The sequence below is a fragment of the Mustela nivalis genome (assembly GCF_964662115.1).
Source record: "Mustela nivalis genome assembly, chromosome: 6".
Taxonomy (NCBI): domain Eukaryota; kingdom Metazoa; phylum Chordata; class Mammalia; order Carnivora; family Mustelidae; genus Mustela; species Mustela nivalis.
Window position 1 is genome coordinate 101459899 of NC_139025.1, and position 23310 is coordinate 101483208.

A 23310-nucleotide genomic window follows, 5' to 3' on the forward strand; every position below is an offset into this window, starting at 1 on the left:
CTTTCCATAAGTTTTAAATCTCACATCCAAAAGAGTATATAATGAATACACAGAGTTTAAAGAAAAATAATAAACTGAACAACTATTTACCTCCCACTGAACTGATGAGATAAAACAGTGCTAGTAGCTTTAGGCCTTCATGACCCGCACACTTCACTGGACTTGGGACACCGGCCTAATTAAGGGATCTTGGCACCAGCAGGACCTTCATAATATTATTGGGATAGGCTTGTGGCATTGCCCAGAAGTTCTAATATTAGTGTTTCTCAAATCCTGACCTTGCATCAGGATGACCCAGGGAGCTTGTTAGAACTGCAGGTTCCCTGCCTTCATGCCTGGACAGTAGTGACCCAGGAAACTTAAACTGCCTTAGATCCTTGCTATTGAAAGGGTGATTTTTGGACCCGCCACCTGTACCTAGGCAGAAATGCAGAATCTGGGGCTTGCCCTGGGCGTCTGCATCTTAACAAAGTCCCCTGAGATTCTGTGATTCGAGTGCACAGTGATGATTTGAAAATTGCTGTCCCAGAGAATCCCGACACGGGTGGTCCTGGGAACTCCCTTGCAGAAAGTCTGCTAATAGCACTCCTGGACAGAGATTGGGAAGAGAAAGGCTGGAAAAGGACTTCCTTCCTGACACCTGTCACTGCTACTTTTCTAGCAACTTCATGAAGTCAGGGAAAGGACATGCCTTTTTGTTTTGTTTCCTTCTGATTTCAAAGGTTGTATGTTCACTGGAAAAAACTGGGGAAAAGCAGAAACAGAAAACATTCCACCACTCAAAGAGATTGAAATAGTTAACATACAAGTGTATTTTCTTCCAGATTTTTTTCAACGCACATGTACATTTTCCCCCTGAGTTTGGGAGCATGCTATATTTACAGTTACAAGTCTTACTTTAACTCAACAGTTTATTTATTTATTTATTTTTTTAAAAGATTTTATTTATTTATTTGACAGAGAGAAATCACAAGTAGATGGAGAGGCAGGCAGAGAGAGAGAGAGGGAAGCAGGCTCCCTGCTGAGCAGAGAGCCCGATGCGGGACTCGATCCCAGGACCCTGAGATCATGACCTGAGCCGAAGGCAGCGGCTTAACCCACTGAGCGACCCAGGCGCCCTAATTCAACAGTTTATTATAACCATTTCCCCATCTCTAAAACTTTTTCAAAAAGTAATTTTAATGATAATGACTATATTCCATCATTTGAATATAGCCATAATGCAGTTTGCCAGTTCCTACCATTGAATTTTTAAGTCCTTTCCCATTGCCCACTGTTACAGTGATCAGTGATCAGACCTGTCCTTATCTCCCCAGGATAAGTGCCCACAAATGGGATCCCTGGATCAAAGTCAAGGTGGAGCCCTTCTCAGCATTTACCCTTTCTCTGGCAGCTTACCCTTTTAAAAAACTTTCTCAATTTGATAGGTGAAAATTAACATCTGTGCTTTGGTTTGCATTTCTCTGATTATGTGAAGTTGAACACTTTTTTGGTGTTTCTTGGCCATTTACATTTCTTCTCTGGATCTTCTTTGCATGTTCAGAAAGCAGGAGCTTTTAAAATGGTTCTCAGGGGCGCCTGGGTGGCTCAGTTGGTTAAGGTGTCTGCCTTGGTCTCCAGTCATAATCCCAGGGTCCTGGGATCAAGCCAGGCATGGGGCTCACTGCTCAGTGGGGAGCCTGCTTCTACCTCTCCCCCCTGCTTGTGCTTGCCCGCGCTCTCTCTCTCAAATAAATAAATAAAATATTTAAAATAAAATAAAATAAAAATGGTTCTCATTTCAGATTCAAGATAAAAATCCTTGCATATATTCCAATCTTTGGTTCTGGTCAGACCTTTCCAGCCATGTCTTCATCACAATATTTGGAATAAGACCATATAGGAGGAGCATGTCCTTCTTGAGAGAAATGAATTTATTTATTTATTTAAAAAATTTTTAAAAAAGATTTTATTTATTTATTTGACAGAGAAAGATCACAAGTAGGCAGAGCGGCAGGCAGAGAGAGAGAGAGAGAGAGAGAGAGGGAAGCAGGCTCCCTGCTGAGCAGAGAGCCCGATGCGGGACTCGATCCCAGGACCCTGAGATCATGACCTGAGCCGAAGGCAGCAGCTTAACCCAGTGAGCCACCCAGGTGCCCCAGAAATGAATTTATTAATAATGGTAATAGTAATAACTGACGAGGGTACTGAGTACCTGTTGGGTGCCTGCGCTGTGCCTGGCTTTCTCACAAACCTTATGGGTCCCACCCTCCCAGCATCCTTCCAGCTAGGGACTCTCCTCTCGCCATTTTACAGACGGAGACAGGAGGCCTCAGAGACGGTCAGCCTCTAGCAAGTGGAGGAACTGAGGTTCAAACAAGGGACTGTTGTGTTTTCTTAAGCGGGTGTGGAGGCCCCCGTCCCACCCCGGATCCAGAGTGTAGATGCAGGGGCAGTCCTCGGTGCCCTAGTCCACCATTCTTCCTCTCCTCCCCCAGATGGGAAACCCATCTCCACGGACGTCATCGTCCTGGGCCGCACCAACCTACTCATCAGCAGCGCGCAGCCCCGGCACTCGGGCGTCTACGTGTGCCGCGCTAACAAGCCCCGCACGCGCGACTTCGCCACCGCCGCCGCTGAGCTCCGCGTGCTGGGTGAGGCGGGGTGGAGAACTGGGCCGTGGCGGGGGGAGGCGGAGTGGGCAGGTCGGCTAGGGCGAGCGAAGGGAAGTTGGGGACCGGGGATGGGCAAGTGGGTGTCTTAGAACGATCGAGGGGCAATCCTGGAGGATGAAAAAGGGCTAGAGCTGGGGGTCCGGCACTCCGGGAAAAGTCCTTCGTTAGGATGGGTACTGGAGGGGACAGGCTAGAGGACTGGCGGCGGGGGAGTGGGGGGAAAGAGATTGGAGGATAAGGTGGGGGAAGTTGAGGCAGGGAGAGAAAGTGGGGATGATCAGAGCATGACTTGGGTGATTGGGGGGTGGAGAGGGGAGGGCTGAGTGGGACCTAGGTCACGGGGGGAGGGGTAGGACTGAGGGTTAAGAGACAGTGGTGTGGTCCGAGTGACACGAAATACTGGACAGGGTTGCTCAGGGCTGGAGGTAACTACGGAGAGAGGTAAGTCTCCAGGTGCAGGGGACACTGGAAGGAGGGGAGAAGGAGGTTACGGCATCTGAGGGAGTGTGGTGAGGCTCGGGAGGACCTAGGGTACTTAGGGGAGGTTCAGAAGGCCTGGGGACAATTCGGGGCGAGGAGGAGAACGGCCAGCGCGGGGCTGGGGTGAACCCGGGAGGAGCAGAGGTAGAGCGGCGCCGCCCGCGAGGATCTGGGGGCCGGCTGACTCAGGGAGAGGCTGGAGCGAGTAGAGGGTGCGCGGGAGCCGGCCAGAGCGTCCGGGGAGGCGGCAGAGCCCCTCGCGGCCGGAGCGCGCGGTCAGCGTCCCCCTCCCCGCCCCCAGCGGCCCCGGCCATCTCGCAGGCGCCCGAGGCGCTGTCGCGGACGCGGGCGAGCACCGCGCGCTTCGTGTGCCGCGCGGCCGGGGAGCCGCGGCCCGCACTGCGCTGGCTGCACGACGGGGCGCCGCTGCGGCCCAACGGGCGCGTCAAGGTGCAGGGTGGCGGCGGCAGCCTGGTCATCACGCAGATCGGCCTGCAGGACGCCGGCTACTACCAGTGCGTGGCCGAGAACAGCGCAGGCACCGCGTGCGCCGCCGCGCCCTTGGCCGTAGTGGTGCGCGAAGGGCTGCCCAGCGCCCCAACGCGGGTCACGGCCACGCCGCTGAGCAGCTCCACGGTGCTGGTGGCGTGGGAGCGGCCCGAGCTGCACAGCGAGCAGATCATCGGCTTCTCCCTCCACTACCAGAAGGCACGGGGTACGTCCGCTGGGGACCCGCATGGGGGCGCCCGAGTGGGGGGGCACAGGTTAGACGACGGAAGGGTAGCCGCGTGGGTGGGTACTCTTGTGGATAGAAAGGGATGGGGTGGGAGCCCGCGGGAGAGATCTGCATAGATGTGGGCTAGGTGCTGGAAGGGTTAACGTGTGTGGCTCATTAACCCCCAGTCACAGTCTGTTATGATAGAGGAGGAAGAGAATACTTTTCCTCCCAGGGAAAATGCCTAAGCATTCCCGGAACTAGTTTATTAACTGCAGCAGGAGTCACTTCAGATAGACACCAGAAAGAACTTCCTAACAGGTGGAGGAATTAATACAGTGAAACTAGAAGCTGGAGAAGTCTATACTTCCCAGCTCAGATGATATGATGATCAGGTTATACACAGATTATTCTAGAGGCTGGGACAATATGAAGGATCCCTAGATAGCCTCCAGCTGGCAGACCTTCGAGGGTGGCTCTCTGACAGTCCCTTTGGCCCCTGTGTCACTGCCCCAGGCATGGACAATGTGGAATACCAGTTTGCAGTGAACAATGACACCACAGAGCTGCAGGTTCGGGACCTGGAACCCAACACCGATTATGAGTTCTACGTGGTGGCCTACTCCCAGCTGGGGGCCAGCCGTACCTCTAGCCCAGCACTGGTCCACACACTGGACGATGGTAGGGCCTCTCAACTTTCAGTGGGCACCTTGGGTTCCAGAGAATTCCCTGGGGGTGGTAGCTCGCTTCTTTTTAAAAATGCCAAGGCACTTTTATCTGCCTCGTGTCATCTTCTGTGCCCTGTGAGGGAGAGGGTGAGGGTTCTTCCCAACTTACAGTTTGGGACACTGAGGCCCAGAAAATGAGAGTGACTTGCCCAAGGTCAGTAGTACAACTGGGACTTGAGTCCAGGTCTTGATTCTCTGTGTCATATGTCCCTTCTCAATATCAATGTGCCATCTGGTTAGGCAGGGGCCGGTGACATGAACCCACTGGATGTAGAAGATTGTGCCCCAAACCTTTTTCTGGCTTTGGGGTGGGAAGGATATCCCCTCATCTCCAGTTTGGGGCTCCCCTGAGAGGCTCCCTTTCCTCCCTCAGATCCTGGTCCTGGGCCTACTTCTGACTTGCTGTGTGACCTGGGCAAGTCTCTGACCGCTCCTGGGCCTCACCTTCCACGTCGGTGGAGCGGAGCTCACCCTGATGTTCTTCTGTCTCAGTCCCCAGTGCAGCGCCCCAGCTCTCCCTGTCCAGCCCCAACCCCTTGGACATCAGGGTGGCGTGGCTGCCCCTGCCTCCCAGCCTGAGCAATGGGCAGGTGGTGAAGTACAAGATAGAATACGGTTTGGGGAAGGAAGGTAAGTGGGCACAGGGTGAGGGCTCCACCCAGCTGGGAATTGTTGCTACGAAGGGCTGGCCAGAGCAGCTGAGGGTCCAAGCAGAGATGCGGGGGACGTCTGAAGAAATGACGTTTGTGGAATAGGGAAATAGGAACCTGGACAAGAGGAGTGAGTTCTGGGTGTAGGCAAAGACAAACAGGCTTAACTCAAGACAGAGGGAGGCCCAGGATCTAGCTTCACCTCATCTATAGCTATAGTGGATAATGCTGTTAAGTCCCTGTCTCAGTTTCCTCATCTGTGAAATGAGGCAGGTAGCCTAGGTAATCCCTAGAATCCCTTCTATCTCAAAAAGACGGGACAGGGCTGTGGAGGGCGTGCTTGCTGTTTTGGGGAAACAGAGCATTGGGGAGGGCGTGTCAGGGCAGATATAAGGATCTAGAGGAGAGGGTGTGCAACGGATAAAGAGTTGGGGGAAGACAAGTGGCTGGGGGTCAGGGTGAGAGTGAAGAAGGAGGGAAGAGTGAGGAAGGAGGCTTGGGCTCTGGGAGGCAGGCAGTGCCTGATGGCCTTCAGAGACAAGCCCTTGGGCCTGCACCCTACTGTGTGTGTGTGTGTGTGTATAAGGGGATGGTCATAACAGCTCATGGGGAAGTGTGGTGTCTATGCCATGGTTCTCTCCATGCTGAGCTGAGGCTGTTGACCTGCATCAGCCCAGGCTAGAGGCCCAGGAGTCCACTCTGGAGCCATGGAGCCCATCCAGGCACTGAGGGATCTGTGCTGAGAGGGCACTGAGGAACCAGGATCTGGGGTGGAACAGCTGGCATAGGGGAGTTTGGGGGTCATGGGTCTTCAGGTGGCCGCCCAGCAGCCATGTTTTCTGTCCCAGCAGATCAGGTTGTCTCCACCGAGGTGCCTGGAAACGAGACCCAGTTGACGCTCAGTGCCCTTCAGCCCAACAAGGTGTACCGAGTACGGATTTCGGCGGGCACCGGGGCTGGCTACGGGACCCCCTCCCAGTGGATGCAGCACCGGACGCCCAGCGTGCACAACCAGAGCCACGGTACAGGGGCTGAGGGGAGAGGAAGGGTGGCGTGTGTGACCATGTGGGCGTGTGTGTGCGCCTTTGGAACGCAGGCCCCAGCACCCTCTCCGTCAGAGACCCTCCACAGATTCCGCAGCTGGATGGGCCAAGGAGACCAGGTGTTAGGCGAAGGGCTGGCCTTTACAAACAAACCTGGGCTCCAGAGTCCCTTCTATCTGCTCCGTGACCTTGAACAAACCATTCACTGCTTGGTGGTTTCACTTAACTGCCACGGGTTGGGGGTGGTGTTGTGAGGATTACCAATGCATTGTAAACAAGTGTTTAGTCCATAACAGGAACTTGGCATATAGTAGTTGCTTCCAGAGTAGGACCGTTGGTTTGTCAAGAGGTCCAGTAATAGAATGATTGAGTAGACAGTACGTGTGCCACGTTCTGTCAGAACCTGGCACGCGTTCTGTCTGTATGACGTTGGACAAGTTACTTAACGTCTCAGTTTTCTTCTTTGTAAAATGGAGACAATAGTATTTTATCATTTTATAGGGTTGTGAGAATAAAGTCAAAATACACACCCAAGGAGCTTAAAACTGTCTGACACATAGTAAGGCCCCACTCTTAGACTCCAAGTAGGCTCCCCACACCAATGGCTCCTCCCGTCCTTTCTGGCCTCAGCAACCCTCGGTACCCACTTGCCTGTCAGTTCACCTCTAGGCTGAGCTGAGGCCTGGCTCCAGGGGTGTGGCCGTGGGCCTGTGCATTGTGGGGAGGCTGGCAAGGCTCTCGCTCAGTGCTCCCTTCCTGCTTCTGGCTTCCTCCTGCCCCGCTCTCCTCTCCCATTCCTGGCTTACTTCTCCTCATTCCTCCTTCTCTCTCTCCCTCTTGCTGTCCTGCTCCTCCGCCCCCAGTCCCTTTTGCCCCTGCAGAGCTGAAGGTCCGGGCAAGGATGGAGTCCCTGGTGGTGTCGTGGCAGCCGCCCCCTCACCCCGTCCAGATCTCTGGCTACAAACTCTACTGGCGGGAGGTGGGAGCCGAGGAGGAGGCCGATGGCGAGAGTCCTCCAGGGGGCCGCGGAGACCAGGCTTGGGATGTGGGGCCTGTCCGGCTCAAGAAGAAAGTGAAGCAGTATGAGTTGACCCAGCTAGGTGAGGAGGGCTGCGGGAGGGAGCGAAACAGATAGAGCCTTGGTGGGGAACTGGGCAAGGTGGGCATGGGAGCTGGGGACAGAATGCTCTCGGGGATGAAAGTGGCCTCAGGTCCCTCTAGCCAGTGACCCCCATGACCTTCCCCAGCCCCTGGCCGGCTGTATGAGGTGAAGCTTGTGGCATTCAACAAACATGAGGATGGCTACGCGGCAGTGTGGAAGGGCAAGACAGAAAAGGCTCCCACACCAGGTGAGAGGGCTGGGGAAGGAGAGGGAGGAGGGCTCCGTCGAGGGGTCTGTGGGCCGCTTCCTTTCACTTTCCTCTGGGCCAGCCCTGGTGGTCAAGCCATCTGGTAGCTTCGACCACCCCCAGACCCATTCTTCTCAGTTTAAAGGTCCTCTTCTAGCCCCAGACAGCCTCTGGTGTAGAGAGAAACTTCAGTCGATGCAATGTCCTTCAGGCGAACTACCAGATTTTCGTTACCCATGAGCAGTGCTAATCGGGAATGTTTGGACAGAGAGAAACCTTGTGGCTGATCAGCGACTCCTGACCCTGTTTGATCTTTTTTTTTTCTTTTAAGATTTCATTTATTTATTTGATAGAGATCACAAGTAGGCAGAGAGGCAGGCAGAGAGAGAGGGGGAAGCAGGCTCCCGCTGAGCAGAGAGCCCGATGTGGGGCTCGATCCCAGGAATCTGGGATCATGACCAAAGCGGAAGGCAGAGGCTTTAACCCACTGAGCCACCCAGGTGCCCCGACCCGGTTTGATCTTTAAACGTTTTTTTTAAAACACATCCACCTACAGCAAACTATCAGCCTGTCTCTCAATGCTAGGCAGGGAGAGCCTCCCTATGTGGCCCATCAGGGAATGGAGGCTCAGAGAAATGAAAGGACTTGCCCAAGGTCACATAAAGCTTAAACTAGAACTGAGACCCCTGGTTTCCCAACAAAAGTCTGCCCACTCTATTACACTGCCCTGTGACTCTGGGTGGGCCACCCTGCTTGTCCATTATGACACCCCCTCACCCCTGACTTACCAAGCTGCTTTTCAACCGTGTGTTTTATCGAAGGGAACACTCAACCCAGAGCCAAGAAACCTGTTTGAACTCCAGTTTGTTCATTCAGCAAATCTTTTTTACTGTCTACTACCCTGTTGTAGAAATTTAGTGGTGAACAAGACAGATAAAGTTCCCACTTTTGTGTTATTTTGTATTTATGTAATAAACACGTCATCCTATAGTACTTACTGTATAGGTCTTAGGTCGGCTGCCATAACAAAAATACTCTAGATTGAACGGCTTAAACATTTTCTTTCTCACAGTCCCGGAGGAGGTCCAAGATCAAGGCATCAGCAGAGTCAGTGTCTGGGGAGGGCCCATGTCCTGGTTCGTAGACCATAAGCCCTCTTCTCACGGTGTCCTCACATGGCAGAAGGTGGGCTAGAGTGCTCTCTGTGGGCTCTTCTATACGGAGCAGTTACAGACTGGAAGTTTGTGCCCCTCCCCTTCCCCCCAATTCTTCCGTTGAAACTCCACCCTCCAGCATGCTGTATTAGGAGGTAAATAAAGTTAGATGAGATCAGGAGGGTGGGGCCCTTTAAAAGTCACAAGAGAGCTCGCTTCTCTCTCCTCTCTCCTCCATACGTTCATACAATGAGAAGTTGGCAGCCTGTCACCCACACGTGGGCTCTTACCAGAACTTGAGCATGCTGCTACCCCGGTCTCAAACGCCAGCTTCCAGAACTCTTGAGAAAGAAATTTCTGTTGTTTGTAAGCCACCCAGTCTGTGGTACTTTGCTATAGCGGCCGGATAGACAAAGATAGGTGCTAATCCCCTTCACGAGCCACCCCCCTCAACCATGGGTTCAAATTTCAGCATATGAATTTGGGGAGACACAAACATTCAGTCCATAACAATAGGCCAGACCCTTTTCTGGATGTTTAACAAAAATGAACTAATCTAATGCTCCTAACAACACTATGAAGGAGGTCCTGTTCTCAGCCCCACTGACATAGGGAATGGAGGCACAGAGAGGTTAAGGAGCTTCTCCCAGGCGGCACAGCTAGTAGGTGGCAGAGCTGGAATTGGAACCAGGGCCCTTGGCTCCCAAGTCTGTGCTTTTAACTGCCATCGTTTGCTGCCTCTCTGTAGTACAGTCTGCTTTATACATGACCTTGGCAAAAATCACTTAAATTCTTGGGAGCCTCTGTTTCCTCAGCTGTGAGGTGGGGATGCTGCTGCTTAGCTCACAGGATCAGAAGACAGAGAGTGAAGAAAGAGTGCCTTGGAACTGTGAACCACTACCCATCTTTCGGGATGGGTGTCCTCCCTCCTTTCCTCACACCCTGTTTTCACCTTCCAGACTTGCCCATCCAGAGGGGACCACCCTTGCCCCCCGCCCATGTCCACGCGGAATCGAACAGCTCCACGTCCATCTGGCTTCGGTGGAAAAAGCCAGACTTCACCACAGTCAAGATTGTCAACTACACCGTGCGCTTCAGCCCCTGGGGGCTCAGGAACGCCTCCCTGGTCACCTATTACACCAGGTGGGGAAGCCCGCCCACGCTGCCACAGGCCAGGGCGGTGGCGGGAGGCAGCAGATGGGACAAGGGGAGGGACCCAGGGATTCAGGAAACTTTCCTGGCGCACATATTACAGCAGGACACACTGAGGGTCTGCTGGGGCCAGGTAGAAAAGGAGAGTCCCTTCTATCCCATCCACTCCCAGCAGAGCCTTGCACTCAACTTCAGGGAATGTGCCGCAGGACAGACCCACTTCTCCAACCTCAGACAGGACGGGGAGGAGACGGCTATGCTGTCGTCCTGAGAGGGTCCCCAGTCAGACAGGGAGGCGGAGCCGCCGCCCTGAGGAGCTGCTCGTTAGGCAGAGGAAAAAAATCGCATAAAAATACTGAAGACATCATAAAGCACATAAAACAGCTAGACTAAAACAAAGTAGGGAGACAGAGATATGTACAGCTGAAGCTGAAGTGCATTAAGTCAGGAAAAGATGCGTCAGAGATGGATCCTTGGGTAGATGATGACTTGGATGAATCCAGGAAGTTTTCCCGGAGCAGGCGCCTAGTCTGGAGATTTGGACAGACTGCCTTGGGAGCAGCGTTCATCCAGACCTCTCTGTAGGAATCCTGGGTGGTGTCCGTGTCACCTCCCCCCCGCCACCCCCTACCCCGCACTGGCCAGCGAGTTGATTCCCCACCCAGGGGAGGGCCTGGGGCTGGCAGAGCAGATTGGGACAGGTCTGGCCTGCTGGGAGGGAGCTCCTGAGAGCACCAGTCGCATCTCTTGCCTCGGCAGCTCTGGAGAAGACATTCTCATTGGTGGGCTGAAGCCTTTCACCAAGTATGAGTTCGCAGTACAGTCCCACGGCGTGGACATGGACGGGCCTTTCGGATCCGTGGTAGAACGCTCCACCCTGCCTGACCGTGAGTGGCCGCCTTGCTACCTATCCCATCTTTTACCCCACTCCTTCCTGCTCTGATGGCCCTCTTTTTTAACATGTCCCTCAAAACCCTATTTCTGTCTATCCCTGGCTTCCATTCATGCTGGCCAGTCCTGTGCTGGTCTTAATCACTTAGTCCTAAACACAAGGAGACTTCGAGGAGGGGCTTCTTGTATGAGACTGCCAAGAGCTCACGGAGCTGGTGACAAGGGGCCGGGTCAGGGAGGCTGGTGTCCTGGATTCTACGTCCTGCCCGCCCACAGGGAAGCTTGGGCCTCTGTGTCCCCATCTATAAAAGGATGGAACCATTTGCTGTGCACGCCCGTGGCTCTGGAACCTCTGGAAATGCCATTCCAAGACGAATGACTTTTGTTCTCCTGGAAGAGGCTCTCTGGTTCTGCCTGCCTTAGCCCTGTTCCCTTTCCCATGGACAGAAGACCTTTGTCTTGGGTGGGATGGGGCGCGAAAGCCGTGCACTCTCTGGCGTTTGCTCTTGAAAAAACTGCTTACAGGTCGTCTCCCACCCGCCTATCACATCAGTTGTTATGGTCTTAAACTGCATCAGGAGTTTGGGGGGGCCCCAGGTTCTCTCAGAAGAGGCTTTGTGTCATTGGCTCCCCAGCACCACTGGCTATGTGACAGATGGGGATGTTTTCTCCTTTTGCAGATGGGGTCCCAGAGCTGAGAGGGTGAGAGGCGAGGAGGCTTCTGCCAGCCTGTGATGCTGTGGCTGCCTCACGCCTTAGAGCCCTGGGTCCCCGTCCCACCCTCTGCTGGGCCTTGAAGCCCTGAAACCCCAAATCTCTGTCCCCTTTCAACTCACTGTTCACCTGTGTCCCTACTTCTCCTTCTCTCCCTTCCCCAGTCACCCCTACCCCCAGGATCAGTTTCTTCTCTGAAAACAAAACCACAAAGGTTGTACTTCTCCTACTGGGATGGCCATGACCCTTAGAAACTGTGTCAGGGGCAAACACAGACAAAGGCTATACAGGGCATCAACTGATTTTATGTGAAGGTCTGTGGGTAGCAAGGAGAGTTAGGAACTTTCAATGATAAATAGTTTTGAACTCTACTTTATGTTAAACTTTACCATGGACTAGAGGAGAAACAGCATGGGAGTTCAAAATGAAATGTAAGCCTTCCAGAAAATTTTGAGCTCTGCCCCCAGGTCTCTGGACACCAGACAGTCTCCTCCAGCTTTGGAAGTATCAGGGTATGGAAGGTTGAGGTCTGCTCCAAGGAGTGAAAAAGAGTTTCTGGGAGGGGAGGAATGTAGTGAACACCTCTCCCCTGCTAAATGTTTTCCAGAAACTCCTTAGTTAGAGATCAGATTTTCTTTTTTTTTTTTTTTAAAGATTTTATTTATTTATTTGACAGAGAGAGATTACAAGTAGGCAGAGAGGCAGGCAGAGAGAGAGAGGAGGAAGCAGACTCCCTGCTGAGCAGAGAACCCGATGCGGGACTCGATCCCAGGACCCTGAGATCATGACCTGAGCCGAAGGCAGCGGCTTAACCCACTGAGCCACCCAGGCGCCCAGAGATCAGATTTTCATTTTGTTTTGTGGTTTGTCCTCACGCCCCTGTCTCCCGGCTGCCCCCAGAGCTGGGGCTCTCAGTGACGGTGCCTCTCCCCATCTCCCATGTACCCCAGGGCCTTCAACGCCCCCATCTGACCTGCGCCTGAGCCCCCTGACACCATCCACCGTTCGGCTGCACTGGTGCCCCCCCACCGAGCCCAATGGGGAGATCGTGGAGTATCTCATCCTCTACAGCAACAACCACACCCAGCCGGAGCACCAGTGGACCCTGCTTACCACGGAGGGTGAGGGCTCCCGCCCCAGGGCCTCTGAGCAAAAGCTTCCCCACCCTCTCCCTTTTTGAGCCCCTCCAGGGGCTGGGCTAGTGGTGAGAGTGTGGCTGAGGTTTGTTCCATGGGTGTCTGGGAGAAGCAGGCAGAAGCTGAGCCTGGGTGGGACAGCAGACCTTCTTAGTCTCATTTTTCCAGGCTGTCCCTTCATCCTGCTCCCACGCCCCCAACCCTCCAGCCCTGCTTTCCTCTGCCTCCAGGAAACATCTTCAGCGCTGAGGTGCATGGCCTCGAGAGTGACACGAGGTATTTCTTCAAGATGGGGGCACGCACAGAGGTGGGGCCTGGGCCCTTCTCTGGCCTACAGGATGTTATCACTCTCCAGGAGAAGCTCTCAGGTATGAGGGCAGGAAGGGAGGAATGGGTCCACCCTGGGACAGCTTGAGGTCTTCTGAGGCCCCTGGAGTTAACCTCTAAAGTCATCTCTTCCAGGGCCCTGCCCTGGGGCACAGCTACCCTTTCATTGTTTTGGGCAGCTGGCTTCCTGGTTTGGTGGGCAGAGGACAAATCTGAAGGGGGTAGTTCAGTGGCAGTTCAGTCAAGAGGTCAGATTTATGGGAGACTGGCTTAGTTCTTTGGAAGAGTGCTTTGATTGGAGGATTGGCTTAGAGAGGGGACGAACTTTAGGGGGTGGGAGAGAGCAGCAGAACTGGTTATGTGATTTGCAGGGCCAAGGGTGAAATGAAAATGTGGGACCCTTATTTAAAAATTAGAATTGCAAGGCAGTGATAGCAGAACCTTAAATCAAGCATGGCATCCTAAGTGTGGGCCCCGTGCAACCACTCTTGTGGTGCACTCAGGAAATCAGCCGTAGTGTGTTTTTTTGGGAGGCCAGGTTGACAGAGAGGGACCGGAAGTTCAGATGTCCATTGGGGAGGACAGTCGGAGAGGGAGTGGTGGACCCCTTTTTGTAGCAGAAGATTTTGTTTCTAGAGGGTGAGACTCAGGTCAGTGGTCTCCTGAGGAAGCCATAGAAATCCTGGTCTATTGGGGCACCTGGGTGGCTCAGTCACTAAGTGTCTGCCTTTGGCTCAGGTTGTGATCCCAGGGGGATCGAGCCCCGCATCAGGCTGTTGGCTCAGCCGGAAGCCTGCTTCTCCCTCTCCTACTCCCCCTGCTTGTGTTCCCTCTCTTGCCTCTCTCTTGCTCTCTCTGTCAAATAAATAAATCTTTAAAAAAAAAAAAAAAAGAAAGAAAAGAAAAGAAAAAAGGAAAAGGAAAGAAAAATCCCAATTTATGAACCCTGGGCCTCGTCCTGGCCTTGACCTGTTCTGTCCCCTCTCTGTCCCCTGCCAGACTCCTTGGATGTGCACTCAGTCACAGGCATCATTGTAGGTGTCTGCCTGGGCCTCCTTTGCCTCCTGGCCTGCATGTGTGCCGGACTGCGCCGCAGCCCCCACAGGTGGGTGAAGGAGCCAGTCTGCCTGCAGAGAAGAGAAACTTCCAGAAGGGCAGCGGAGATGAGAGGGTAGGGAAAGTGGCCATAACTTGCCCGAGGTACCCCCAGAGGCCCCACTGAAGCTAAGACTCTGGAGTGAAGGGATTGGGAGTGATGTCCTCATGAGAATGGGGAGTGGGTTAGGGAGCCCTGGCCTACCTCCTCAGCAAGGGCGAGCATAGGCCGAGCTGCCTTCTCTCACTGTGTCTATCACTGACAGCATCTTGGAAAGAGAGACCCCTAATCTCCAGACACCTGGACCTGGAAGGTGGGGCGGGGAAGGGAGGAGGAAAGGTTCTATTTGCAATGTCACAGCTGTTTTGAACCTAGTTTCTTAATCATTGCCTAGACAGGGAAACCAAATTCCAGAACCTGCCGGAGGACATAGGCGGGACTAGATCCCAGGCCTGCCTCCACCCCTTTCTGACCACTGTGCCCAATTCTCTGTCTTCCATTCCAGGGAAGCCCTCCCAGGCCTGTCCTCCACAACTAATGCTGGGAACCCCGCCCTGTACTCTCGAGCCCGCCTTGGCCCTCCTAGCCCACCAGCTGCCCATGAACTGGAGTCCCTTGTGCACCCCCGTCCCCAGGACTGGTCTCCACCGCCCTCAGACATGGAGGACAGGGCTGAAGTGCACAGCCTAATGGGAGGCGGTGCTTCAGACTGCCGGGGTCACTCCAAAAGAAAGGTAAGCCTGGAGCCTGGGTGGGTCACAGCCCCACACTACGACTCATTCCCAAACAGGACACCAGGGGGCGCAAGAGTCCAACGTGTGACCCCTTAGAGACGTTCCTCCCCCCTTCCCCTCCCTTTCCCGGGGCCAGCTGCTGGGGAAAAGGATCTCTCTCTCCTTCCTCCCTGAAAAGGTTGGCAGAGTAGGGAAGCAGATGGGCCTCCATCCCTGGCAGAATAGGTCATCCTGGTTCTCACAGAAGGAGGGAAGGGCCCACAGTGGACTGTTTGCTGGTAACTCAATTTGGTCACACCACCCTCCTCATCCTGCAAGCTGGAGAAACCTCTAAGCCCCAGTCCCCGCCCCCCCACCGCAGTATGAAGGACAAGTGAGACCAGGACCTGGATAAGGTGGGCTCACGTAGGGCAGGTCCCTTCCACACCGCCAATGGTAGCTCCTTCTGCACTTCTCTGAGGAACCTATTCAAACCCTTGTGTGCTTCCTCCCTCTTTCCCTGCCTTTGTGGTGAAGGAGACCCTGCCTGGCTTGGACACCTCTAGGCTCTGTGGTGCTGGACTGTTCTGCAGGAGGACTTCTCCATCCTCATGTTCACCCCCAAACTCTTGGTCCCTCCCCAGAGCCTTAGCCAGGGAGGTGGCCAGGAGGCCAAAAGTCTCCATCTACTTCCCTCTCTTAGGCTCCCCTCTCCCAGCCAAGCCCTCAGTGCTCCCATCCTTTCTCCCCTCGCAGATCTCCTGGGCTCAGCCAGGTGGGCCAAGCTGGGCAGGTTCCTGGGCAGGCTGTGAGCTGCCCCATGCAGGTGCCATGCCTTCTCTGACCCGGGCTCTGCTGCCCCCTGCTGGAACGGGGCAGACACTGTTGCTGCAGGCTCTGGTGTATGATGCCATAAAGGTCAGTGTCCTGGGAGGGAGAGGGAGGAAAGGAGAGAAGGGGCTCTGTGTTTGTGAAGAGCAAGTAGTGAGTTTTCTCGTGACCCCTGATGATAACTTCCATGGGGATGGAATTCTAGTTAGGAGGCCCCTGGAGCCTCCGAAGGTGGGGGGCGGGGTGCAGGCAGTTTGCGGGGATCTGTCTAACCTGGGTTAAAGACCATCGCTCCTCTCCTGATGCCTTAGTGGGTCCCAGCAATATTACCATGGATCTGAGGGAGGGCCTGGATTGAGTGCATTCTGCCCTTCCCCCTACCCACTGAGGCTCTGACTAAATCTGGTACTTTTGGAACTCTCGGCAAAGGCAAATGCATAGTATTCCGTTCTCTCCCTGCCTTCACATAGGCCTGATCATCATCTCTTAGAGGACAGCAGTCGCTGTGCTCTGGGGCTTGGGGGAAAGGGGTCAGTCCCTCTCTGCCCCAAGTATGTTGGCCACTTTTTTAAAAAGATATATTTATTTTAGAGAGAGAGAAAGATTGAGGGGGGCAGTCTTTAAGCAGACCCCCCCACTGAGCACAGAGCTGAAAGGTTGCTCAGTTCCAGGACCCAGGAGATCATGACCTGAGCCAAAACCACGAGCTGGGTGCTTAACCGACTGAGCCACCCAGGCGCTCCTGTTGATCATTCTTCTGATGATCACTCTCAGCGATGGTCATCCTGTCTTTACATTCTCGGCTCTGACCAGGGCAACGGTAGGAAGAAGCCACCCCCAGCCTGCAGGAATCAGGTGGAGGCTGAAGTCATCGTCCACTCCGACTTCGGCGCATCCAAAGGGAACCTTGACCTTCACCTCCAAGACCTGGAGCCTGAGGACCCCCTGCCTCCAGAGGCTGCTGCCCTCCCTTCGGGAGTCACAGATCTAGGGCAAGGGGTAGACTGGCTGGATAGGGAGCTGGGAGGGTGTGAGCAGGCAAGCCCTGGGCCAGACAGACTCACCTGCCTGCCAGAGGCAGCCAGCGCTTCTTATCCATACCCAGACCTCCAGCCCAGTGAAGCTCTGGAGGAGGCCCCCGGGAGCAGCTGCCAGCCAAAGGCCCCCTGCCCGCTAGGAACCAGCCCAGGCCTGCCCAGAGCCCCAGTCCCCTCCTCTGCCTAGCTCCCCTAGAGGGTGCAGTTTGGGGCAGGCTAGGATGGATCATGGGACATGGCCCATGTGGCCGAGTAGGTATGCCCATGTACCTGCAGTTCCTGAGCATCGTCACGGTGTCTGAAGCCTCCCCGGGGGCTGTGGCTGTGGGGAGAGGAAGAAATGGGAGTATCCACTCCCCCCACACTCTGGCACCTGTCCTGTGGGAGGGACCTGTGAGGCATGGCTCTATGTGACGTGCACATGTATGCGCTAGCTGGAGAACTGGGAGACTTTGGCCAGGTAGAGGTCCCAGTGGCCTAATTGATCCTCCCAGGTCAGGATAGTGCCCCAGAGTGGTTAGTCCCTAGCCCTGTGGGCGTCCCACCTCCGTCACCCAGCTGTTTATTACACACTCTGAGAGTGTCTGCAATGCCCTGTCTGACAAAGACAGCCCCGGCCCATTTCCCCTTCTGGCTGGGCTGAGTGCAGTAGGCTCTGGTTGCCTAGCATCTTCGTCTTGTCACTACCCATTGGTCTTGTCACTACCCATCGCTGGTGTCACTACCCATCGCCCAGTCCCTATTGCCCCAACTGAGAGGGTGATTCTGGCTCCCCTCAGAGCAACTCTGCATTTAATTTTGTCTTTTGGGAAGTGCCTGGTTTTGGAAATCCTTTGCCCTGGCTCTCCTGTCCTCCCTTCCCCTCCACTCCTCTTGTGCTCTGTCTCCAGTCAGCCCCCCTGCTCCCAGTTCTGCCCTGCTCTTCCTCTGGGATCCGCTTTCCTGTCCACTCCGCTGTTTCTCTGTCTCCTGTCTCTGCTGTCTCCCACCCTCATCCCGGACTGTGTCATGTGGTTTACCTGCCTGGGGTCAATCTCTGCACCCTTCCCTAACAACATGACTACCTCATGTCTGCTCTGAGGCCACAGCCTGACTTCTGTGTCCGCCATCCACTTCACCGGCCATCCTCCTGCCCCTCTTCTCTTTGTGCCACCATATGCCTCCGCCCCAGGCAGACTGCCCCTCTTAGGGGAAGATCTTCCAGTTTCCCTTGTGTCTTTCTCCCTGGGATTAAGGTTGGAGGATTCTCCTTGGAGTTGGGTGATGAAAGTCACACAGGGGGACTTCTGAGACAGGGAAAAGGGAATGTGATTTCTCCCTTTGAGGCATGGAGGCAGGGTTCCTGGATGGAGGGGGTTTGGGCTCTTCCTTCCCAGCTGAAGCTGAAAGGGGAGAAGGAGACTGGGGATGGGAGGCACCACAGTCCAGGAGCTTCCCTCCCACTCTGCACACCTGGAACAGGAGCTCATGGATGGGGGGTGAGGGGAGTTTTACCCTTTGGGGGCTGGCACTGAGGCCTTTGCACAGGACAAGGGTAATTGGCTCATTTCATTTTGTTTTGTTTTTTTTTTCCCCCTTTAAATTCAATCCTAAAGTCCTTTTCCATTGACCTGTCACACAGGGACAAGCTGGACTTCTATTTCCTGTGTAGAGAAAACAAGGTCATTTATTTGATTTTGTACCCCAGCTTCTCCTTGGAGCTTAGGATGTGGGGGCTTTTCTCCCTAAATGCATCTTTTTTAACTGATCGGCACATCAAGGGTTAATGCTGGCTTCTGGGCCAAATTAGAAATAACCAGTCTATCTTTCCCCTCTTCTTCTTCTTCTTCTTCTTTTTTTTTTTAATGGTGACATGTCTCTCAAGCAGAGTTGCGGCTCCCTCAGACCCTTTCAGCATCTGTGTTTATTACACTCGGGTGTCACTCCCGCCTGACATCCGCACCTACATCTCCCTCCCCTCCCTGCTCCAGCGGGGCTGGGAGAGCGAAGATTATTCCTGCTGGCTTGTAGCTCCCTGAAGATGGAATTGTCGCTTGTACTCTTCCTCTGGCATCCAGCGTCACCATGGCTGAGGCCACTGTCTGTGTTTTGCCTTTGCTCTGAAGGTCAAAAGCCTCTTTTTATTTTGCTGGTTTGCTCTGCTCCCCCCCCTCCCCTCTGCCCCAAAAGGGAGAGGAAAAAAAAAAAAACAAAAACTGCCCTGAATCAAATGGCTGTTTTAACAGTAGGCTCTTAGCATTACACCACATAGTCATTTTTCATGTTCTTGTTTAACAGGCACTGAGGTTCTGGTTTAAATTAAATAGCTGCAAATGAGACAATTTATAACCCATTAGGTTGGGTGGAAAATTGTTTCTCAAAAGCAAATAAGTAATAAATCTGGTATCTGCCTATAACTCACAGTTGATAAGAAAGTGGCCATTACTCACTAGCATTATATATTATTTGGGCTCTGGGTAATTTGGAAGTGTTAGGTTTGTGTCTTTGTAGCAGTATTTTTATTAGAAAAGAGTCTATTGGCCTTTTACAGGGTATTAATCCCTTTGTCACCTACCATCGATGCCTTGTGTTTTTTGAGTCCCATTTAGAAACCTTCCTTTTCTTGATGCATGACAAGTGTAATCAGTACCTGCTCATTTATTTGTCGGTATTTAGTTTTATGCTATTTTATTTAATTCTTTTTTCCAGCATTTTTTCCTCCTCATAAATATGATATTCTTTAGTGTTAAGCCAAGGCATTGATCATGTATCTGTCCCAATAATGAATTAATAAACTATTTTCCAAAAATGTGGAATGACTAGAATTTCCTCAGCCTTTCTGTCCTAGAGAGTGTATTTCCTGCCAGGCTGGGAAATGCTGAGTTTCTGAGGGTAGAGAGCAGGTGGTCATGGGAAAGAACCAGACCACCCTTCAGACTTAAACTTAGAAAAGAGGCTTTCTTTGATTGCAAACTTACAGGCTTTCTGGGGGAATCTCTTTCCAACTGGGCACAGGCTTTTTTTTTTTTTTTTTTTTTAACTTTCTTGGGTGCAAAGGAGAAGTGAACGAGCAACAACTCCAGAGATTTGGCCTTAACAACTATTTTTCTGTGTAACTCTGGTCTCCAGAGTTGCTCACGGCTGCATGGTAACACATATGGACACTGTGCCTACAAGCTTAGAGACCCATGCACACACACACTCACCTTCACAAACACCCTTGGATCCATTAACTCAAACATGGGCATGCAGCCACATGCAAAACTACACACCCATGCCCCACATGCATCTCAGGATGATACTCTTCTGCTAAGATCTTTCCAGAGCCTGGTAGGAAGCATGCTTTTCTACTGAGGGAACCAAGAACCAGAGGCTGCCCTGCCTGGGACCACCCCTAAAGTGGCTGATGGGCCAGACCCGTGTTAATTGACAGATCACAGGGAGAGATACTGCACATTCTGCAGGCAGGCGAATAGCCATTATTTGCATATCACTCTCAGACCAAGGGTTGTGATAAAGAAGAATTAAACACTTGTCAAAATGAATTTAAAATGACAGCAACTCAGGACACCAATTTGACCTCTCTGAGTCTAGGACAAGCCAAGAAGGGGTTGTTGAGAATTCAAGCCCTGCAGGAGGGAAGTCCAGGACTCTGGGCCCGGGCAGCCCCCCTCCCTCCTTTTCTTATGGCCAGTGGAGGCCCATCACTCCTGCCCCTCCTCACGGTGAAATTGGTTTGGGGTTTGGGTGTGTCCTCCAACCTTGAATTTCTCCACTGCCTCCCATGGCTCACTCATATACCTCAAGTCCTGCCTTCTAGACTCATCTTCCAACTGCTACAGGAGAGTCAGGAGTCCTGGGCTGGACAAACCCCATCAGCAGTAAACTTATCTGATCTCTGGAGGCCTGCACTTTTTTACTCATCTGCACCAAAGTTAGGGTTTTTTGTTGTTGTTTTTAAAGATTTTTTTTATTATTTATTTGACAGAGAGAGATCACAAGTAGGCAGAGAGGCAGGCAGAGAGAGAGGAAGGGAAGCAGGCTCCCTGCTGAGCAGAGAGCCCGATGCTGGGGACCCTGAGATCATGACCCCGAGATCATGACCCCAGCCGAAGGCAGCAGCTTAACCCACTGAGCCACCCAGGCGCCCATGCACCCGAAGGCAGCGGCTTAACCCACTGAGCCACGAAGGCGCCCATGCACCAAAGTTAGGTTTATGGATGGCTAACACTCCTGATTCCAAGATTCCAGAGTAAAAGAGAAACCTAGTTATTCCTCCTCATCCCAGTCCAATGTTGGAAGAAGAAATAGCTGAGTGAGGCAAAGAGGACCATCTTTAAATCTCCTGATCTTAGAACGGAATAGATGGACTAGCTAGCTCATCACGCTGGACTGAACAGAAGATCATTTAATAGTAAGTGGCCAAGATTCAAGATCTCTGAGCATTAACATGGGTATGTATCTCCTAAGAGGTAATACATACCTATCTTCCGTAAAATTCGTGCACTCCTTGGCTAACGTGTTCTCAGACATGAAACATTGAGAGTCGTCTTTGTGACATAGAAATGTTATTGGGAGTTTCGACTTTCAGTTTGCTTTCCCAGATACCAGGTCATTTGTTAGGACCCGTGTCCTTTAAATATCCCTGGCAACGAGCAGGAGAGATAGGATTATCTTTATCTCTCAGATGACCTCTGAGAGTGACTGCCTGGGTTGGCTGGGCTAGACAGCAGGCAGTATTGGGGTCGAAACCCACGTTACTTTTGACCCACGGCCTCGAGGAAGCTGCCTTCCTACCCCTTCCACCTCCGGTCCACTCAGTGCCAGAACTCTGTAGTTTAGAGAGGCCAGTCTTACAGCTAAACGTCCTAGCCTTTGGGCGGCAGGACCAGAAACCACGGAAAACCGAACCTTTGACAAGTTTGTGCAGCTTTTAGGCGTTTATCTCGAAAACATATACTTGGACTCGGTGGTGCAGGGTGAAGCAGAAACAGTGGGTCAGAGCAGACCCCACGGCTTTGAGTGTTTCTCCGCAGCCTGGACCCACTTGACAGTCCGCTGGCTCTCTCCACTTCCCCGGCCCCCCAAGTCCGGGGCTGGCCCGCGGGCAGGGGGTACGGCGCAGTAGCCCGGGACCGCGCCGGCAGCTCCAGCCACAGTTCAAAGCGCAGGGGGCGCGTCCGCCGCGCAGCCGGGAATGTCCGGCCGCTTAAAGCGCTCGCCGGCTCTTTTGTTCCCCAGACCGGGCCTCCGGGGAGAGGGGCTGGGGGAGGGGACCGGGAGGGGAGGGAAGAGGGGCGGCGGGCGGAGGGAGGAGGGCGGGGCGGGCGCGGGCGGTGCGAGTGCGGAGCGCGCACCCCGGGCGAGGCTGACAGATCGCTGGGGTGGGTGCAAGATGGCGCAAGCGGCGCTCCCCCTGCGCCCCCGGCGCTCCTAGGCAGGCATGTGGCCCCAGCCCGCCGCCGCCCGGGCTCGGCCCCGGCCGGAGCCCCGGCCCCGGCCCCGGCGCCGACCCCGCGGGACGCTGTGAGCCGCCAGAGGCCCCGGAGCCGCGCTTCGCCGAGCCGAGCGGACCCAGAGCCCCATGGCTGCTCCGCGCGCCGCGCCGCGCCGGCTCCTGCTGCCGCTGCTGCTGCCGCTGCTGCTGCCGGCGCCGAGCAACGGTGAGCGCCCCGGGCGGCCGCGGACCGAGCCCCGGGAAGGGCGAGAGGGGAGTAGGTGGACGCGAGGGGGCGGAACTGGGGAGAGAGGCGCGGACCCTGCGGGCGGACCCGGGGCGGGAGGGACTTGTCCGAGAAGGAGAGCCGAGTGGGACGGGGCGGAGCCGGGGGAGAGGGCCCCGAGGCCGGCTGCCCGGACGGCAGGAGGATGCTGAGGACGCGGCCCCCTAGGAGAGACTCCGATTCGGGGCGCTGAGGCTCCGGGACTCGGGCAGTACGCAAGCCCAGACCGAGGAGCACAGAGCACCGCAGAGCAGAAGCGAGGCGGGCGGGCGGGAGTTGGGGAGAGGGAGAAGCGAACCAGGGGGGCACCTCAGGGCCGAGTCCCGTCCGAGGAGGCGGGCCGGGGTGCGCGGAGCCCGACTGCGGGCCAGAGTAGCCCGAGGCGGCCGAGACCGAACGCAGCCGAGCGGGAGGGCGGGGGGACGGAGGCGGGTCCGACCGGGCACGTCCCGGGTCGAGAGTTGGCGCTGGCACCGGGAGTGCTCGGCGGAGACCAAGGCAGAAGAGGAGGCAGAGTCCCGGCGGGCCGCGCGTGGGGAGGAGGAGACCCGAGGGAGACCGCGCGACCGGGGAAGGGGAAGAGAAGCCGACCGAGAGGGAGCGAGCTTCGGGGACGCTCACGTGCCCGCCCTTCCCGGGAGGGTGCGCGGGCAGAGCGCCCCTGACCCCGGGCTCTGGGTCTGCCCGCGTTGCTGCCCAGAGCTGCGTCACCACCACCCTGTTCCCTCAGGGGCTGTAATGGGCCCATCTCACGGGAGGGGAGCGCACATCTAGGCCCTTCCCCTCCCACCCCAGGTTCTCCGAAGACGCTGGTCTAGGCGGTGTTCTCCCTCCTCTCCGCTCGGGAGAAGCGGAATACCGCGTCCGCATCTAGGAGAAACTTTATTCCTCGACTGCTGTACCGGGGTTGGGTTGGGGGCTGAAGCGGCTGAAATGCA

The 23310-nt window shown here is 54.5% G+C and overlaps 2 protein-coding genes across 11 annotated transcripts in view; both read left to right on the forward strand.

Moving 5' to 3' along the window:
* The window catches only part of IGDCC4 (immunoglobulin superfamily DCC subclass member 4), a 40665-nt gene extending 21207 nt beyond the window's left edge, over window positions 1–19458 (forward strand). The window contains exons 6-20 of one of the 4 annotated variants that reach the window (XM_082737074.1): window positions 2478–2633; window positions 3436–3849; window positions 4366–4530; window positions 5070–5207; window positions 6076–6249; window positions 7134–7370; window positions 7518–7619; window positions 9733–9916; window positions 10685–10812; window positions 12481–12651; window positions 12897–13034; window positions 13993–14098; window positions 14595–14823; window positions 15559–15720; window positions 16447–19458. In XM_082737074.1, the coding sequence (XP_082593200.1) occupies window positions 2478–2633; window positions 3436–3849; window positions 4366–4530; window positions 5070–5207; window positions 6076–6249; window positions 7134–7370; window positions 7518–7619; window positions 9733–9916; window positions 10685–10812; window positions 12481–12651; window positions 12897–13034; window positions 13993–14098; window positions 14595–14823; window positions 15559–15720; window positions 16447–16857 (2915 nt within the window). In that variant the 3' untranslated portion in view covers window positions 16858–19458. Of the gene's footprint in view, window positions 1–2477; window positions 2634–3435; window positions 3850–4365; window positions 4531–5069; window positions 5208–6075; window positions 6250–7133; window positions 7371–7517; window positions 7620–9732; window positions 9917–10684; window positions 10813–12480; window positions 12652–12896; window positions 13035–13992; window positions 14165–14594; window positions 14824–15558; window positions 15721–16446 lie in introns of all 4 variants that reach the window. The other 3 variants (XM_082737072.1, XM_082737075.1, XM_082737073.1) reach the window with 3 other exon arrangements.
* A 2532-nt stretch (window positions 19459–21990) lies between these two features.
* The window catches only part of IGDCC3 (immunoglobulin superfamily DCC subclass member 3), a 42931-nt gene continuing 41611 nt past the window's right edge, over window positions 21991–23310 (forward strand). For all 7 annotated transcript variants that reach the window (XR_014313381.1, XM_082737089.1, XM_082737090.1 and 4 more), the window contains exon 1: window positions 21991–22312. Coding sequence is in view for 6 of the 7 variants with exons in the window: in XM_082737089.1 (XP_082593215.1) it covers window positions 22234–22312 (79 nt within the window). In the remaining variant the exon portion in view is untranslated. The remainder of the gene's footprint in view (window positions 22313–23310) is intronic.